General features: G+C 37.5%; 1 protein-coding gene across 5 annotated transcripts in view; it reads left to right on the top strand.

Moving 5' to 3' along the window:
• Window positions 1-16,261, top strand: part of frmd4ba (FERM domain containing 4Ba) — a 55,867-nt gene extending 39,606 nt beyond the window's left edge. For 2 of the 5 annotated variants that reach the window (XM_048198820.1, XM_048198823.1), the window contains 13 exons: window positions 4,197-4,273; window positions 4,900-5,038; window positions 5,157-5,298; window positions 5,394-5,527; window positions 5,626-5,742; window positions 5,839-6,067; window positions 6,298-6,345; window positions 6,929-7,061; window positions 7,661-7,825; window positions 8,397-9,106; window positions 10,965-11,088; window positions 11,588-11,812; window positions 14,988-15,125. In XM_048198820.1, the coding sequence (XP_048054777.1) occupies window positions 4,197-4,273; window positions 4,900-5,038; window positions 5,157-5,298; window positions 5,394-5,527; window positions 5,626-5,742; window positions 5,839-6,067; window positions 6,298-6,345; window positions 6,929-7,061; window positions 7,661-7,825; window positions 8,397-9,106; window positions 10,965-11,088; window positions 11,588-11,810 (2,241 nt within the window). In that variant the 3' untranslated portion in view covers window positions 11,811-11,812; window positions 14,988-15,125. Of the gene's footprint in view, window positions 1-4,196; window positions 4,274-4,899; window positions 5,039-5,156; window positions 5,299-5,393; window positions 5,528-5,625; window positions 5,743-5,838; window positions 6,068-6,297; window positions 6,346-6,928; window positions 7,062-7,660; window positions 7,826-8,396; window positions 9,107-10,964; window positions 11,089-11,587; window positions 11,813-14,177; window positions 14,373-14,987 lie in introns of all 5 variants that reach the window. The other 3 variants (XM_048198821.1, XM_048198822.1, XM_048198824.1) reach the window with 3 other exon arrangements.
• Window positions 16,262-19,051: the final 2,790 nt, after the last annotated feature.

Raw genomic sequence — 19,051 nt, 5'->3', positions numbered from 1 at the left:
GTGATGACTCCCTTGTAAGGGATCCCCTCTCTAAAATATAAAAGCAGCAAATGTGTGATGATTATTCTTAAAAAAAGATAACCTGTTGTTTGCTAAATTTAATAAATGACTTTTATATTGTTACTGTACTGAAGTCAAAGCAAATTAATAAAGTATTAAAATATTGACTTGTATTATAAACCTAACCTGGCAACAACCCAAAACTCCCAAGCGAGTTTTGCACAGGCAAGGCAAGCACCTCTCACCTCTTTCTAAACTGTTTACTATTTATTCGTGGTTACCTCCATAGGGATTGTGGGCCCTATCTTGCACCCAGCGCAATTGACTTTGTACACCGACGCATGTGTCATTCCTATTTTGCACCCGCGCAAAGCGCGCTTTTCCCTCCACAGAAGCACGTCGCTAAACTAGTGAATGAACTTGCGCTCCCTGGGCGGTTCAGCGCAAAAAAGGAGGTGTGTTCAGGCGCATTGCCCGCGCATTGCTATTTTAAGGAGCTGAAAATAGACTGCGCCATAGACCAACTCAAACCTGGTCTAAAGTCAATGGCGCAATATTTTTTTGTTAGAGCGCGTTGGTAGAAACTGCGCCTCTGGGCGCGTCCACAGTGCGCGTTGACTTTGCTTATTACACACAGGGATGCGCATCACACAAACATGCCAAATATTAAAAACAAAAGGATTACAGTGTAAAAGAATATTATTGTGTACATAAATATAAAAATGTAATGATGAATAGTCATTGCGTGTATTAGAATTAGGCTACCTATTTTCAATTCAGCCTATTACTACTTATAATGATGAACGAAATTGGCTAATTAATTGAACAATCGTGCCAATACACACACACACACATATATATTAACTGACTCATCGCGTGTACGCCATGTAAATAGCAATCCGCCATGGCGCGAGCACATCTCGCTCTTAAAGGGAATTGGAGATGACACTCTGATTGGTTTATTTCACGTTACGCCCAAACCACACCTATGAATAATGAAGCTACTTCAGACCAACCCATTTTAGATTTGCGCCGGGCGCAAGAGCCATTTATCACGCCGGGAAAATAGCAACAGCGCCGAGACCCGCCCACAAAGTTACTTGCGCTTCGCGCTTTGACACTTGCGTTTCAGATCGTTAAAATAGGGCCCTGTGTGTGTGTGTGTCTTGTCTGAGAGAGGAGGATGCAGAATATGTTTGAGTCATAATTCAGAGCTGACAGTTGCGTCTGGATTGTCTGTAATATGATGACAAATCATAGACACATCAGAGATTTTAGGACCATGCCAGACAATATAGTTCTTGTTTTTCAGCAAGCTGCTTTCATTTTGGCTGCAACATGCCTTCAAAAGAAGCAGCATTTAATACATGAGTTCATGAGGTGTCTGGTGTGGCTTGTTATATTTATAACAGTTTACCTTACCTTAGTCTTTTTAGTCGGTTTTGAGATTGACTTTGATAACTGTATTTGTTTAGAATGTTTTTTTGTTTGTTTGTTTGTCCAGCTCATGCAAATGTGTAGTTCCATTCACAAAGTATGAGTTTACAAAAAATGTGGTTATGAGTCCTCAAGTTAACATTTTGTTTACAGAATGCAGTTGTCACTCTTATAATAGATCTATGTGTGAATATAACTGTATTTACCACTCCAAAAAAGGACTGATAACTGTATTTCACTTCTGTGTGAAAGCAGCTTGTCTTGAAGGTCTAGTGACGCATCTTGAGGGTGTGTCAATATTAGCAAAATATTTCTGCACTGCATCATTATCCCAGTAACATGAAAGAGCTCAAGGTGTGTATGATTATAAAATAATACTTTCATACATCCAGATACATAAACTGGTTTATAGATGCGTGTAATGGTGATTTGAATCCAGTTATCGATACTGGTGCTAAACAAATCTCTGGTGCTAATAGGTATCACATGATACATTTACATCAGGATCAGTGATACTTTAAAAATACATCATATGTAGAGTTTGGGTCACCCTGAATATTTATTTATTTTTTTTTAATAGGATTTTAATTTTTTTTTTTTAAATTCTATTTTTGCATGTTCATTTGTTTTGTATTTGTTTATTTTATTATCTCCGTTTTTGTTCATTTAATCTAATTAAATTTTATTTTAGTTGTTAACTTCTGCAGACTTCCTAGATGTGCCTGCCTGTCTTGCTTTATCAGTCACAGACAGTCTGAGGTGTTGAGGATTGTTCCCATTGTCTTTGCATTTGCATGCTCTCTGATTTTCCCTCAGACTTTATCTAGTTATCTCTTATTTAATAGGCTAAAAGAATTATGCTGAAATAGCTTATCTTGCTCTTGCTCAGCATTCTAAATGACTGCTGTTAATTTATTGTTAACAATAGTTTTTTCTCACCCAGTCCTGGTTTTAAATTAGCTGATTTTGCACTTAGTATTTCTGTGTCCCAAGAAATACATTTGTAATGTGTTGTCACATGTTTTTGTAATACAAAAACAGCATGACTTAAAAAATTATTCTTTTGGGTCAGTCTTGTGTTTATACTGCTTATTTTAAATAATCAGTACCACCTTTCCACATCGACATATGAAGTATAATTTTAGTTATTTTTTTAAATGTCAGAGAAAGGTCAGGGAACTTTCATGTTGTCAGATAGTGAGACATTCCCTGTTGCTGTCGCTTCAGCTATTTAGTCACTGTGAGAGAGGCATGCTGTTTTCACCAGGAGGTGAAGAGTGCCATGGCCAGTCATTAATGATTACAAGAAAGTAGTAGATTCCTCGCATATTTGCCTTGGGAAGTGTAAGGGAGCGAGCATCCAAACCAACGGGTGACGGACTAAGATTCATACTGTAAAAATGAGACGCACCAGGAAAAGGGTTCAAAAGCTATTGAAGGGTGTACATTATGATCAATGCTCTAAATCCCCTCCCATAATGAAATAAGAGGAATGCCATTCTATGTGTGTGTATTTCAGTGAGCGTAACCTGTTTGTCTGGTTTGACAGGAACAGGAAGCGAGTATCAGAGTTAGAGGGAGGTGACTGTAGAGAAAGAATGAAGTTGTGAAAGCTTAATTACATGTGTGAGTTCGAGAGTTTCAGGGAGATGATAGCATAGTTGGCTGGCGGAAACAGAGAGAGAAACAAATACTTGAAGAGAACTCTAGCTCAAGGTGGGTAAAAGCAAAGTGAGGTGCTAGTGATGTCACAGAAAGGGGGAGGGAAGGGGTGGGGCTCACTCGCCTGAAACTCTTGCAACACCTTTTGGTCTCTTTGAAAGCAGACAAGAGAGTATTGTTCAAGGAAGCCACAACCCTGTGGGAAACTTTAGATCAGGACTATACTGAACCTGTCCAACTATCAAGGGATTTTATAGGCTTACTAACTGATCTGGTAAGATCCATTTTAAAATCTCTGAAATTAGAATAAGTTGGCATTATTAATTTTGTTGTTATTAAACATGACTGTCAGAAATATGTTGTTTTAATATGCTCTTAGCAGTCAAATGTACTGTACGATCCATGCTCGGATCATGATGTTCCTATGCATGTTACTCAGAGGTGCATTGGAGCAGTACCTGTTGGGAAGCATTTATTAACATTCCTGGTAAATCCTCACCCCCGCATGCTGATAGTAGTTGGATATTGTACTTTCCCTGCCCTAAGCTGGGAAGAGCTATGACGGAGCTCTAGGAAAAAAAAGCTCTGAAAGGACAGTTCTCATGAATGGCAGATGTTTTGGCCATGTTTTTACCACAAACCTTTTTTTCAGTGCTCTCCCTTTAGGGCAAAATTGAGTTGCTAGCTCAGTGGACGCTTCGCTTCTGTCGTGCTTAGATTGTATTGGCTTTATACCTGAAGCAATTGTCTCATGCTTCCAGCTAAATATATCAATATCCATATGGATCTAGTGATGTTTTTGTGGGTGAATTCAGAGTATATTGTTTCTAGGAGGGAATTAATAATGTATTTTTTGTAACATTTTTTCTGGGTTTGACAGAGAAAGCAAAAAAAAAAAAAGTTTGTTGAAATACAAGGATGTAAATGATCTGATGAATCTCACAACAAAATATGCAAATCATAGAAATGAATGCTCAACGAAAATAAATGCTATTTTTAGGATTTTTTTTTTTTTTTTTCAGTGAGGAAAAAGTATTTCTCCTAACTGTGTTCCTAATAGACTTCTTGTCTAAATCTCATTTCCTTTTTCTCCGTAGCTCTTTCTGTGGAAACAGCTTGAGAACTTGTATTTCCGTGAGAAGAAGTTCGCTGTAGAGGTCAACGACCCTCAGAGGTGAGAGAATGAGACAAATCTACACTAAGTCAAGCCTTAATATACTTTTTCCCTGAATGAGACAAGCTGCACTCATTGAGCACAGTTTGTGATTTGTTCTTAGTGTAAAACATTGAGCATTATTTTTGCGCTTTCAGAATGTAGGACATGGCCTTTGAATAGACTGACTAAGTAAATGTTAGTGATGCAAAGCCTTTTGACGTAGCTGATGGGTTTCCAATTCTGAACTGCAGCAGTGAAGCAATCAGTCACATTACGCTGTAGTAGTAATACGGGCTGGGGTTGCTCTGTAAACAAAGATGATATCACCACTGTACGTTGTTACCATAGTGTTACCAACCTGCCTTATTGTCAATTGGTATCAAATATCAGGTAACCTAAAAACTTCTTTATGTAGTAACATTCAATTTCATTTTTTTTTTTCTGATTTAAGAAATTATTTAGTTTGACTGAATCAACCTTTTTAAGCATAGAACCAATGACTATTTCTTGGGAATTATGTCTACATCTTTGCATACCATGCAAATAATATCTGTTACAGAAACCAACATTTTAATTTCACTGACACTACATAGGATGGAAATGTATTATGTTTGACTTCAATGTGCACATGTGTTAATCCATAGAAGAACAGCTTCTAGACGCACATTTGGTCAGTCTGGTCAGGTCATCCACACGTGGTATGCCAGCCACTCTCTGATCAAAACCATCTGGGTAATGGCAATCAGCCAACACCAGTTCTACCTGGACCGCAAACAGAGTAAAGTGAGTATGCATTAGCATTAGCTCAGTTTTTAATACTCAGTGCTCGTAAATTCAGAAATGTCTTTGCGCTGATAGCATGCAAAAGATGATGTAATAACCTCTTCTTTTTTATCCAAAGGCTAACATAACTACAGCAAGAAGTTTGGGTGATATTGCCATGGATCTCTCAGAGACTGGAGCTCCGAGGAACAGTAAGCTGGTCAGCATGGAGAGTAAAGACAAGCTCATCATGGCCAGCAATGGAAGTTTGGTCTCTTCCAGTAAGATGATCTCTTTCACTCATTCCAAGAACAGCATAATGAACTTTGTTGTTTGTACTGATATCATGATTAAGCTTGCTTTTGCTTTATTTTAGATTCTGCCGAGAATGATGTGAATGAGGAACTGAAGAAAGAGAAGATTGCAGAACTGAAGAAAAAACAGGAGAGCTTAAAGGAAATTCTGGCACTAAAGGAAGAAGAGCTGAAGAAAATCTGCCTCCGGGAAGCTGTTAGTGGCTTGTCATATTTCCATACAGTCTTTCAAGTTTTTCAATTTAAACAGGCCTATTTTGAGATTTTCTCTGCTTGTTCTTTTTATTTGATCAGGAGTTGACCGGTGTGTTACCTAAGGAGTATCCTTTGGCATCAGGAGAGAAGCCCCCCATTGTTCGAAGGCGCATGGGAACTGCTTTCAAATTGGATGATCTTTTCCCTTATGATGCGGTAGGTTGTCTCATTCGTTCTTCTCAGAAATACTGCAAGAACTGCTTGCATTTTGTGTACTTCTTTACTAATTTAAAGGGTTTTTTTCCCTTGCAGGACCCTCAATTAAGAAACTTAGAGAGCTGCTTTGCACTGCAGAAGAAGATTGTGGAGGCAGCGAAAAAACTTGCCTATGAAAATGAGCTCTGTAAAACTGTGAAGAAGAAACGCAGGAGAAACCTTCTGGATGCTACCAAAAAACTTCAGGAGATTGAAAATGAGATTAATGATTACAGAGTGAAGATTGGCAAGGAGCCCACACAAAGAGCTTCTGTCATCATTGCTGGTGCGTATCTGGTTTAACGCATTATATAATTATATAAATGCGCTGGTCAAAATATGTGGGACATTGAAAACATGCATGCTTATACGGTGTATGTAAACTTTTCGCTCTGTTGATAGTCATGGTTTTATGCTTTACTTGTGATGAGCTAATGTTTTAGATTAGTAGTGGGAATGGATCATGGCACCTAGGAAATATTACTGACAGAACTATAATCTCAATTGTTTTTGCAGATGATCTGAACCTTGACAGCCTTTCTGACTGCCTGAATTTGGAAGATGGTGAGTACTGTTGTTGAAAACAGGTGTACACTACCGTCCAAAAATTTGGGGTTTTGTTTTGTTTTGTTTTGTTTTGTTTTGTTTTGTTTTGTTTTGTTTTGTTTTGTTTTGTTTTGTTTTGTTTTGTTTTGTTTTATTTTATTTTATTTTATTTTATTTTATTTTATTTTAAAGAAGCCTCTTATACTCACCAAACGCTGCATGGCAAAAAGCTGAATTTTCAGCAGTCATTACATTCGCAAATCATTCTAATATGCTGATTTGCTCAAGGTACATTTCTTATGTTAAAACAGATGTGCTGCTTAATAATTTTGTGGAAACTGTAATTACACTTTTTTTCAGTATTATTTGATGAATAGAAAGTTCGAAAGAACAGCAATTATTTAAAAAAGAAATATTTTGTAATATTGTCTTTACTTTCACCTTTGGTTTATTGTCAAATGTGTCCTTGCTGAATCAAAGTATTATTTTCTTTATAAAAAGATTTTATTGACCCCGAACGTTCGAACTGTAGTGTATAAATATCTGTAGAACTTGTCGCTGCAATCTAGACTGTTAATCTCGTTAACTTGTTTTGTCTTAGATGAGCCATCGCAGAGACAACGTTCACGATCAGTACAGTATTCTCCACGTCCCAACTCATCAAACTCCTTCGCTGCATCATACCATTCAGATCACATAGATCACAGCAGTGACGACTACCGGGACTGCAGCAGGTGAGAGGCCCGTGAAACACAGCTCTTTAGGTTTAAGCTTGAGCACTTCTTACCTTTCCCTGCCTCTGGCTGGTGTTTGCTTTTGTGCCTATTGAGCTAGTAGAGACCTGTGATCAAGGAATCAGCCCTGCATTCCAGTCTTCCCTTGACTCGACTTCTTCCTTCACAGTCTCCTCTTATCAGCCCAAACACTCACAGTGTTAAAAATAGTGCCCCAGGAATAAGCATGTCACTGCTTGACTGCAAAAACTCCAACAATAATCGCAAAGCGGGGGCGGAAGGGCCATAAACACAGAGGAAAGCTGCTCTGGAAAATCTCACAGGAACAACGGGCATTAATAGATTGAGCCAGTGAGGTGGAAGTATAATGAGACCAGACGGCTGAAATCTGAAATCCCGTAAAAAGAGGTGTAATTCAGCCCTTTGTTATTTAATCATTTGTTCCTCAAAAACCAGTGGGCGTTTGTATTAGATCTAACTAGGTACAAGGGTGGTATGCTGTGAAATGTTTTTCTGTACTTCCTTGGAGGCTTTGTATGCAGTAAGAACTCCACCTATGAAGGAAGTTTGGTCAAGCGTTGTTCTTATCTGTGTTCTAGATTAAATTATGGCGAAGTCCAAGATCCTGTGCCCTATATACATGGAGACGCCTTATCGACACACAGCAGCCCTTACCGTCAACCCTCACGGCAACCCTCAGACTCGAGGAGCATGCCCCCCACCCCTCAACTTCCCCGCAATGCCTACAGCAGCACCCAGCTCAGGTATAGTACACAATCAACCCTTCTTCATCACCCGCCCACTAGCATGGCCCCTGAATGACAATGGTTAAGGAATAAAGACTTTCCATGATCGTATAGGAACACCGTCTTTATTTCTTAATATGTGTAGGTCTTGAAAAGTTTTTTTTTTGCTCTGTTCTAAAAAATTGTATTGCCTAGATATGGCTTTTTGTAAGTGTTTGTGTAAAGCAAAAATGGCCACAAACCAGCGTGAAACATTATTAGGTTTTATTAATGTTCACGTTTCTCAAGGAAACACAAATGTTTTATTTAAATATTTTCTTTTTATTTTATAGCATTTACATTTATGCATTTAGCTGACACTTTTATCCAAAGTGACTCACAAAAGAGGAACAAAAGCAGTTTGTCAAAGAGCCAGCAATATTTGTAATATAAAATGCCAGATTTATTAGACAACTTGATTAGGAAGCAAGCTAGAGAAGAGGAGAAATACACAGAAGAAATATGTGTTTTTTTCGTTGTCTTTAAAATTATTTTTAGTTGTGATTTTGATAATGTTTTCATGAATTATTTGGCTTTTTTCTGCATGCAGCACTCATTTTCGCCAGCGCAGTGGCAGTCTGGAATCTCAGTCACAGTTCCTCGTGGAAAGCGAACCATCAGAGCCTGTCTTCACCATCCCTCCTCCTCGTCGTAGCAATAGCACTGAAATACTTGATGACGGCTCCTCCTACACCAGCCAGTCCAGTGTGGAGTACTCCGTTCCCGGCTGCCATTCCCGTGCCAAAAACCGGCATCGGCGGAGACAGGGCAACATATACGCCAACACAGGAAGCATGCCCAACCTAGCACAGAATGACACGCGTGGTTATACATCCCAGCCTCGACAACAGCCAACTACCACAGCCTATTACGTCACTGGATATCCTCGGTACATCGAACCTGAAGTGTACCCAAATGGACCGTACGTGTATGAGACTGAGATGGAGGGACACTACAATGTTAACCCCTCCTACCCCAGACATGACCCTCATGGGAACTATGGCCAGGATGAGATAGACGGTTTGGCTCATAACCTTTATGCCACGTTAAGGCCGCCAAGGAACCGTCCTCCATCCAGGAATGAGAATTTTGGCAGGAACATGCAAAGGGCTGAAGTGGTGGAACACTTGCGTGGATGGTACAACCGACAGCACAAACAACCAGGGTATGATACCTACAGGGGGCCACAGCAAAACCTAGGCTACAGGACCATGTCATCAAGTTATGTACGCAGTGACAGTACAGCTTCCTACTCAACAGGTGAGAAGCATTGCATAAAAACACTACCTCCTGTTTCCTCATTTTACAAATACTTCTGGGCTTCCAAGGGCATCTTAAATTTTTGAATCTCACGAGGACTTTTTTACACCAAAATGAAAACAAATATGCATAAAGCCGCAGACGCACTAGATTTTGAGCATACAAAAGTTCTTTGGACACTGCAACAGTCGTGATAAGACAACACATTCTGTAGCTTATTTTTTATAAACATGAATTCCACATAGTAATAGTGTATTTGTATAGTGTAGTATATTTGTTAGTGTATAACAAATAGTAGTACACTCAAAATGTAAAAAAAATATACAATCTACTCAACTTCACTGCAAAAATGTCATTCTTTTAATTCAACCAAGAGGTCACGGCGTGACGTATCAATCTTCTACTGGTCAAACATCTTCATGTGATGCGAATTTGCTGCTCAGAGAACTTTAGAATGCAGCAAAATGCGAAACTTTTCACATGAGCATGCGTTTGTGGTCTGGCGCATTCGTATGCATATAAATGGAAGTCAATGCAAAGAAAAGTGTAGTGTGACCGCCCCTTAAAGCCAAAAGAAGCCAGTTTTAGGACCATTAAGGTGGTTTGCATTGTGACCTTATTGTCAGGGCAATTAAGCACATTTTATCAGTAATGTAATGCAAAACAATAAAATTCTCTTACTGTTTAGACAGAATGATTTTATTTAAATCTAAAAAATTATAAATTATTATCCCTCAAATTCACCTCTTATATTTTAAATATTTATATTTATTTTCAAATATATATGTCAATATTTAGTGAACACTCTGTTAAATTGTTGATGGCAAATGAGACACACAAAATTGCTGAAATTAAAGCTGTAGTCTGTAACTTTTTTTGGTTAAAAATTATCCAAAATAAATTTTTGAGCAAGTACATAACCAGCCAGTGTTCAAAACTAGCTAATTACAATCACAACGGTAAGCTTGTAATAATGTTTTATAATAAGAGCGACATGGATTTCTGCGGGAACTTCGAGCATGCAGCAGTTCGTCTGTGCGTCATTACGTCACGTCCGTAAACAGAAAGGAAGAAGGAGTCCGTCCAGGCTAGTCGGTTTTATCACGTGAGGACGCTGCTGGTAGCGGCACATATATAGCCTTTTCTCACAGCAGCTGGAATAATTAAACTTATCATTTTGATGGCGGATTGTAATCCAGAAAGGTCCAAATGACAATCATCAGTGACCATTGGAGATTCACCCGTAGTCAAAAGCAAAAGACTTTGGACTGTTGAGTGGCTACAGAAATTGAAATCTACAGGTAACGCTAATATACACTAAATACACAGTCACGCAATGCTAATGTTGTTAACATGAACAATTTGAGAACAATATAACAGTAATAATAATTTGCACGGTTTGGCGTGATCCGAGCTAAGTGATCGTTAGATTTAATCACCGTTGGCAGCGCAATTTATTGTAGGCCTAATGCCTTTTTCCTCAGTTGGTCAGAACAAAAGTGGCAGACATATTACTTACTTGTTCAGATGATATTTTCCAGTTAAAATTCTTAAATTGATCATACTGTCAAGACGTAAATGCAGCTTTAAATGACACGTGCTTTAAATAATATATGCATAAAAATATAAAAAACAGAAAATGTTTAATATCAATTAGAAAAAAAGCTTAAATGGGCATCTAACACTTTTTTTAATCTGCCAAGTATCTGTCAAATAACGGCCATTTAATCAGCCTTGCTAGTCTTAAACCTTGGGTGATTGGTTGTCTTGAAGAATAATTTTCTTTTTTCTTGAACAGTAATGTTATCTGCATGAGGTTCTCCTTCATTAATTTCCTTTCATCTTCATGTAATCGCAGTTAGTTCGGGAAACTGGCACGGTCGACCAGTCATGGCAATGTCAGAGTATGAAATGCCTCTCACACACCATCATCAGTCCTACGGCTACAACACTGTCCATCACAGCCACCCATTACACAGCAGGTATGACTCTTCTGTGCACAATCGTCCTTTACTGATTAGCTCATTAGCCTTTATCTGAACCGTCTTAACCAGAGTTAAGTACCACCATCACAATGGCAGGCCAAAAAGGAACCTCATCGTTTGGTGATTCTATAGCGCTGCTCAATGAAAAGAAAAAAAAAATTGAAAAATCCCTTAAGACCCATTTTGAATGAAGATCCCAAGCTTTTGGTGGGCTCTTTTGACTTGGCCACTAAGCACAACACCCTATAAACCACCTTGAAATGCTCTAGCAACCACCTAAATTTTTACATTTTAAAGAAAATGCTAGTTTGAATAATGTATTTTTTCTTGATGTTTGCCATAGAGTCCACAATCTAGCTGATAAACAACAGTTCATTAGGGCATGTTCAAGCTAACGGCTTGCCTGACACAATGCATCTGGTTAATTCTGCAGGCGCGCTGGTGCAGTATCTGCTCTCACACTTTGTTCTCCCTATGACCGTTCTTTTCCTCACAGACACGACTCCAGTTCGCACCCTAAACGTGCTTGGCACTACCCAGCCAGCCCTCAGTACTATCCTCCTCATTTTTCCCAAGCTTGTTCTTCCTCACTCCCTCCTCCTCTTCCTCCATCCTCCTCTTGCTATCAGATGAAGCAGATGGGTTTGTCCCCGCCTCAATCTGGTGGTGCAAGACATGCAAGAGTTAATAAAGCTTCATTTGCTAAGTGTAGCCCTTGATAGTAAGTAACGCGTCAGCCGTGTGGGGTTGCTTTGTCTGTACTCAGCGTGATTTGATGTTTAGTCAGCGTCTCAGGATGTCTGGTTTGTTGTGTGTTGTAAAAGTATGGCTGCATGGCTTTCTTTAAATGTGCTTTTGTTTTTCTCCAAGCAACTTAGGAGTAGTTCACACTTGTGTACTACCCACCCTCATGTCTTTCCAAACTTGTATGAGTTTCTTTCTTACATAAATAGGCAAATAGAATGACCAGAGTGTTTGTTTTCATAATGGAGCATCTCTTTATATCCATACGACTTGTACGTTATATTTTGTGTCTTTTAAAGTCATAGTATTCTTCACAAGTTGCAACATTTAAGGGTTTATTTTTTGTTTTTGTTGGTCTATTAGGGTGACAATGTTTTCACTAGCACATACACTACCATCGAAAGTCTGAAGATATTTTTTATAAAGAAATTAATGCTTTTATTTATCAAGAACGCAATCAATTGATGACTGTAAAGACACTTATGTTACAAAAGATTTCCATTTCAAATAAATGCTGTTCTTTTCTATTCATCAAAGAATCCTGAAAATATTGAGCACTGTTTCCACAAAAATATTAAGCAGCACAACATTGATAATAATAGTAAATGTATCTTGAGCACCAAATCTGCATATCAGAATGATTTCTGAAGGATCATGTGGCACTGATGATGCTGAAAATAAAGTTTGCCATCACATGAATACATTAATATTTGAAATATGTCCAAATAGAAAACACTTATTTCAAATTGTAATATTTCACAATATTACTGTTTTTACTGTATTTTGATCAAGTAAATGGAAGCCTTGGTAAGAATAAGAAACAAAAAAAATAAGAATAAGAAAAAAAAAAGAAAAAAAATCTTACTGACCCCAAACTTTTGAACAGTAGTGTAAAACATAATACATTTAGAATTGTATATCTATATTTATTACTTTACATTTATTAATTTACATTTATACATTTTATACAGTACAGTCCAAAAGTTTGGAACCACTAAGATTTTTAATGTTTTTAAAAGAAGTTTCGTCTGCTCACCAAGGCTACATTTATTTAATTAAAAATACAGTAAAAACAGTAATATTGTGAAATATTATTACAATTTAAAATAACAGTGTACTATTTAAATATATTTTACAAAGTAATTTATTCCTGTGATGCAAAGCTGAATTTTCAGCATCGTTACTCCAGTCTTCAGTGTCACATGATCCTTCAGAAATCATTCTAATATGCTGATTTGCTGCTCAATAAACATTTATGATTATTTTCAATGTTGAAAACAGTTGTGTACTTTTTTTTTTCAGGATTCCTTGATGAATAGAAAGTTCAAAAGAACAGCATTTATCTGAAATACAAAGCTTCTGTAGCATTATACACTACCGTTCAAAAGTTTGGGGTCAGTAAGAATTTTTATTTTTATTTTTTTGAAAAGAATTTAAAGAAATGAATACTTTTATTCAGCAAGGATGCATTAAATCAATCAAAAGTGGCAAAAGACATGTATAATGTTACAAAAGATTAGATTTTAGATAAACACTGTTCTTTTGAACTTTCTATTCATCAAATAATCCTGAAAAAAAATTGTACACAAATATTTTGTACAATTGTACACATTAAATGTTTCTTGAGCAGCAGATCAGCATATTAGAATGATTTCTGAAGGATCATGTGACACTGAAGACTGGAGTAATGATGCTGAAAATTCAGCTTTGCCATCACAGGAATAAATTACTTTGTGAAATATATTCAAATAGAAAACAGTTATTTTAAATTGTAATAATATTTCACAATATTACTGTTTTTTACTGTATTTTTAATTAAATAAATGTAGCCTTGGTGAGCAGACGAAACTTCTTTTAAAAACATTAAAAATCTTAGTGGTTCCAAACTTTTGGACTGTACTGTAAATATAGATATATAGGTGGTATAATAATTACACAGGAAACTCCCAGATGGCCATTAACTCAAACAATTTTGCTGGAAAATTAGCCAATAATTTTATCTAGTTCACATAAATTTCACATAAAAAAACAAATGTTTAAGTGTTTAAGGTTTAAAAATACACATACATAATTAACAAATGTAACGTACGGTAATGCAACACCAGCCCTGCCTCAATCCATTAAGACTAAAGACACTTTACAAAATGGCACGTATACGTTCCAGAAAGAAAATCATACATGTTTGCAATAAAATAAAGAGTGAGTAAATGGCAGAATTTTTCTTTTTGGCTGAACTATCCCATTATAAGCGTCAACGTACATCCAGTCATCTCTCTCCGGCTGTGTAGAACACTTATCCATTTGATCTGACTGACCGCTGCTTACCCTTCCTCCCAAACCAGCCCTGACCCCCATCTGCTGGCTCCGCCTCCTGACCCTCTTATGGACAGACAGCCACCCGAGTACGGGTGGATGACTCCGGGCAGGAGAAGCCCATTGCCAGTGCATTTAGAGGTGCCTGGTGCTGTTGCCAGTGGTTATGACCCGGAATACTTTTACACTCATTGCTAATGACACAGACAACACATAAAACAGTGGTGAGATATGATGGACTCGCATTTGCCTCTCTAACTGTAATGGCGAATCATTCAGGGGTTAACAAGACTGCGGTTACCGCACTTTCTACTGCTTACTCACTGGTGGTGGGATGGTTGTGTGTTTTCTTCTTCTAAAAAAAAGGGTGAGGTATCGTTTTGAGGGGAAGCATGTGACCCTGCACTTCATGTTTTTGATTGCTGTGTGCAAGTTTTGACTAGCATACGTGTGTGCTTTTGTATGGTCTGCTTCAGGTGTGTGAGTGTTTAACACTGTTCAGTGATGTTGTGTCTCACTCAACAAGTTGACATGCATTAATCGAAATAATCAAAAACAATCATCACTATGGAAACAAGGCCAGTTTCTTGGCCAGATATACTGAATCCCTTTGCACATAATGCTGCAAAACCAGCCGCACAAGAAGTTATTTTTGTAACATTGTTGTTCCTGCAAAAGCATTGACCGTGACTCTGGTTTTTAGTATATCTGGTGTTGTATTTATATATTTACTGTGTGCCACTGGGGTTTAAAATATTCAGTAAATCAACGTATTTGTAAGTCATTGTCCATATTTCATGTCGATTATTAAAACGTTTTACTTTCTTTTCTATTTGCAGATCCTATATAGACGTGAGCCACCATGATTCACACACGACTAGCCCAATGGACAGCGGTTTTGACTCTGAAGACCAGCAGACACTGTATTGGCATGAGGACTCCAAACCTGGAACCATAGTGTAGAAGAGTGAGAGAACCTGTTTCCTGTTCACTCTCATGTGCCTTGTTCTCATCCCATTGGCTTATTAATGGCAATGAATTCCGAAGTTAGGAATGTTGCCAGAGGAGAGCCTTAAAACATGCGTGTGAAGTTGTTCCTGCTAGACGACTTGAGAAAAGGACAATGCATTCTCTTCGTGAACAAACTATGGGATAGCACTTTGCCTACAAGACACAGCTGCTGTGGAAACTTACGATGCTGTGGGCAGAATGAACTGGGTACATTGTCTAACCCTCAATACACTGTGTGACATTGAAGGATTTTGCAACATAATGTTTCATCAGGCACAAGCTAACAATGATATGAAGGATTGAAAACAGATTTTTTTTGTACGTGTAAAACCCTCACCAAAATGTTCCGCAATGTTTTTTCACACTTGGATTGTTAATGTTTTATCTTTTCTCAACAAACTTTTTACAGTGTTTTTTTGTTGTTGTTGTTGTTGTTGTTCATAAACTGAAAGTACTTGGGATGTGATGGTGCAACAAAAACTTTTTCATTCAGTATTTTCTCAAGTGCATTCACAATAACAGTCTTTTCTGGCTTTGTACTGGGCTTTACACTTGTGTACCATTTTAATTTGGTTCACAACCAGCAATGCTGTTTTTGATTAGTGTGCAACTAGCATTTGGTCCAGTCACGAAAAGTATTTCTGTTTTTACACATACCAAGTACTAGTAAATCATGGCTGGCGACATTCTACTTTGTGTCAGCCATCGCCAAGTATTCAGTTACTTTTTTAATCCTGTTAAATGGATTAAACGGCTCTAATTATTGAAACATGATTATATGGGAGTATAATTGTTTTCATATTAGCCAGGGTACAATACCATATACTGCACTTTTATACCCTAATGGACTTTGCTCACTCTGAAAGATTGGAAATCATGAACGAGCACACTGCATCTCTCTTTCTCTTCAGAAGGGAACTGTATATGTATTTGTAAATACTGTACAAACATTTGATACGTTTTTCACCTTTTAGAGAGATTTGTTTTTATCATTTTGAAAGATTTGTTTTGAAAGCATATAATATATAGTTTGGATTTCTCAAGCTGGTTCTTAGTAATTTGTCTAAAAAAAAAATTCATTGGAATTAAAATCGAAAACTGACATGCATTGTCCTTGTTTTTTGTCAATATTGAGAATCAGTGATTTGATGGAGTGTTTATAATAGGAAATATAACCTTATGGCTTCATAAGGAAATACCACCTGCTGAGATGCAATAAGGAAGTTGTGAGCTTGACTGAGCATGATGGCTTATAACACTCACCATTAGGACTATTAAGATGATTTAACATTTGTATTATTTAATATTATTTTAAGTTCATTTTATGTAATACTGTTTACATTCATTTAATTCTACAGACAACTTACAAGTAGTAGTACAAGAGATTCATTATAAAAAAAAATTGTTGCTGAAAATTTAGTTGAATTAAAGTTCTCACGTAAAAACCACCACTTGCATTACAGCTATACACACTCTCCATCACTTCAGAGGCATTATTCTCAGGACAACATGCAGCTCGTCATCAGTCATGCATGGAGTATAAAACCAGAAGAACATGTTTTAAAACTCCGACTGAGCACACGAGCCACTCCCCTAAAGATAAGCAATCATTCATCTGTGTACATAATGAGGTAAGAACAGATCATGTGCCTAGCCTGCTTTTTATGCTACACCTTTGATAAATATCCAGAATGCACATATTTATGTTCACACTTGGACTGATTAATAGAAATAAAACACAATTTAAAATGCATTAAATTTGATTTGGTCCATTTAAAAATTTCTATGTAGTTTGTGCCTTCTGACCTTCATCCATTACTTGTACACAAGCCACTGTCATTCTCACAAGATATATTTTAAAAAAAATATAATACAAAATAACATAAGACTACCATATTTTAATCTAAAATGTAAAAAGAAAATTCCAGAGGAAAAGAATGAGTCATCCATTAGTAATATAAAAAAAGAATAATATTACATATTTTATGATAAAGTCTTTACAATATGTGTTGTTCTCAGTTTATGTCTAATTTCATCTTGTCTGGGCAGGATTTTTTTTTATTTTTTATTTTTTATACTGCATTACTGTTTTTTCACATTGAAATGGGGGAAAGATTTAATTTAAAACTAGACATTTTCTTTGCGCAAAATATTAGGCCCCGTTTACACTAGTGCTTTTTCGTTTTAAAATGAAAATTGCCCTCGTCTACACAGGCGTTTCCACAGCCTTTCAGAAACGATCTCCATCTACACCGTTCATGTGCACTGGTCATGCGCGTAGAAATGTAAACAGTTGCCTCTTGCATGTAGGTAGCTGCAGTATTAAAGATGCAGTGTGTAAAATTTAGCAGCATCTAGCGGTGAGATTGCAAATTGCAATATAGAGAAGCTACGGTGGCCAACATAGGACAAAAATGCTGTTGTTTGAGACAGCGGCCCTGTCCCAAATGGCGCACTTCATGTGGACTTTCAGTCTCATGGACTTAAATTGCGTGTGCTCACCGAGTCTACAAGTCCATAGGCCGTCTCATTCAGCATTTTAACCCTCTGAAGTGTGCTCAGCAGCACCCCCTTTGTACCCTTAAAGCGGTCTTCCGCGAAGCCCGCGTAGATGCAGGCTCCGCACACTTTAACTACCCAGGAATCCTTGCGAAATGCCAATCAGACAATGGATGGGAGGAGATTTCGCTCAAGAACAAAAGATGACATGGCTGAGAAGAAAACATTTAAGTGTAGGTATCATTACGGTTTTTATGACCTAGGTGTACATTTTACCAGCTGTTACCTACAGTTTATACAAACATTATGGTCATCGACCAGTGGTTGATATCTCAAACATAATAGCACGTTGAATAATACGATCGCATTATGATTCATTAAATAAATAGAACCGAATGTCAGGGCTTTACTGATTCATATGTAAACCTAGTATTTATATTTAAACCTGCAAATTCATCTGAAACTCACACACATGTTTATTATGTGTTAAAATTGTAATCTTAGTTCAAATGGAACATTATGTATTATAACAACTGTATACATTATTTAAATAAGCATGTATATATTGTCTAATGCCCCGGTGGCATAAGCAAAAGAAGGCTGTGTAGTTGACATGGAGATAATATTTTGCAAAATGCTAAATATTATCCCCGAACCTGCAGCTCCTGTCAAAAAACAACCAGACCATTATTTCTGGCGTGACGATCGAGTCTGTCCTAAAAATACCTCTCAATGCGCCCTCGTGGACTCGCGCCAAGGGCCCTATAGGTCTGCACTACATGACGTCACCAAAGTAAGAACTCTGAGGAAGTCCACAAGTCCGGAGTGTGCCATTTGGGACAGGGCCAGCAGAGAGTAGCCAGGCAGTGCCCAAGGAAGTCGACCGGAAGTTGAAGTCGGCTGCGTGCCGCCATCTTGTAGCAGAACTTCACTTGCGTTAGCCATCCCATTGACTCCCATTCATTTTGGCGTCACTTTGACAGCAAATAACTTTACATCTGAGGCGTTTAAAGACTCAATTTGTCCATTATTTATTTCTAAAGATACACGACAATGTATAAAGGGCTCCATTACCTTCTATGTTACATTATGGCCCCGTAGAAACAGTTTTTGTAAAAATAGGCTAACGATTGCGTCATAACCACTCGACTCTCTGTCGCACAGTAGAGAAATTACCGTACAGACAGGAGGAGAAGCTCGCAGGCAATAGTATGCATTAACTTAATATGGCGTACTGGCGTTACATTTTAAAATACTACACTGTAAAAAATTACCGTGATTTTAACAGTAAAAGACTGTAAAATGCTGCGGTGAAAAACTGTTAATTGGTTTACAGAAAGTTTCCATACTATATACGGTGAATAACTGTAATAGATCTAACGGTACATTTAAT

This window comes from Megalobrama amblycephala, linkage group LG8 (assembly GCF_018812025.1).
Source record: "Megalobrama amblycephala isolate DHTTF-2021 linkage group LG8, ASM1881202v1, whole genome shotgun sequence".
Taxonomy (NCBI): domain Eukaryota; kingdom Metazoa; phylum Chordata; class Actinopteri; order Cypriniformes; family Xenocyprididae; genus Megalobrama; species Megalobrama amblycephala.
This window is presented reverse-complemented; position numbering and strand designations above follow the sequence as displayed.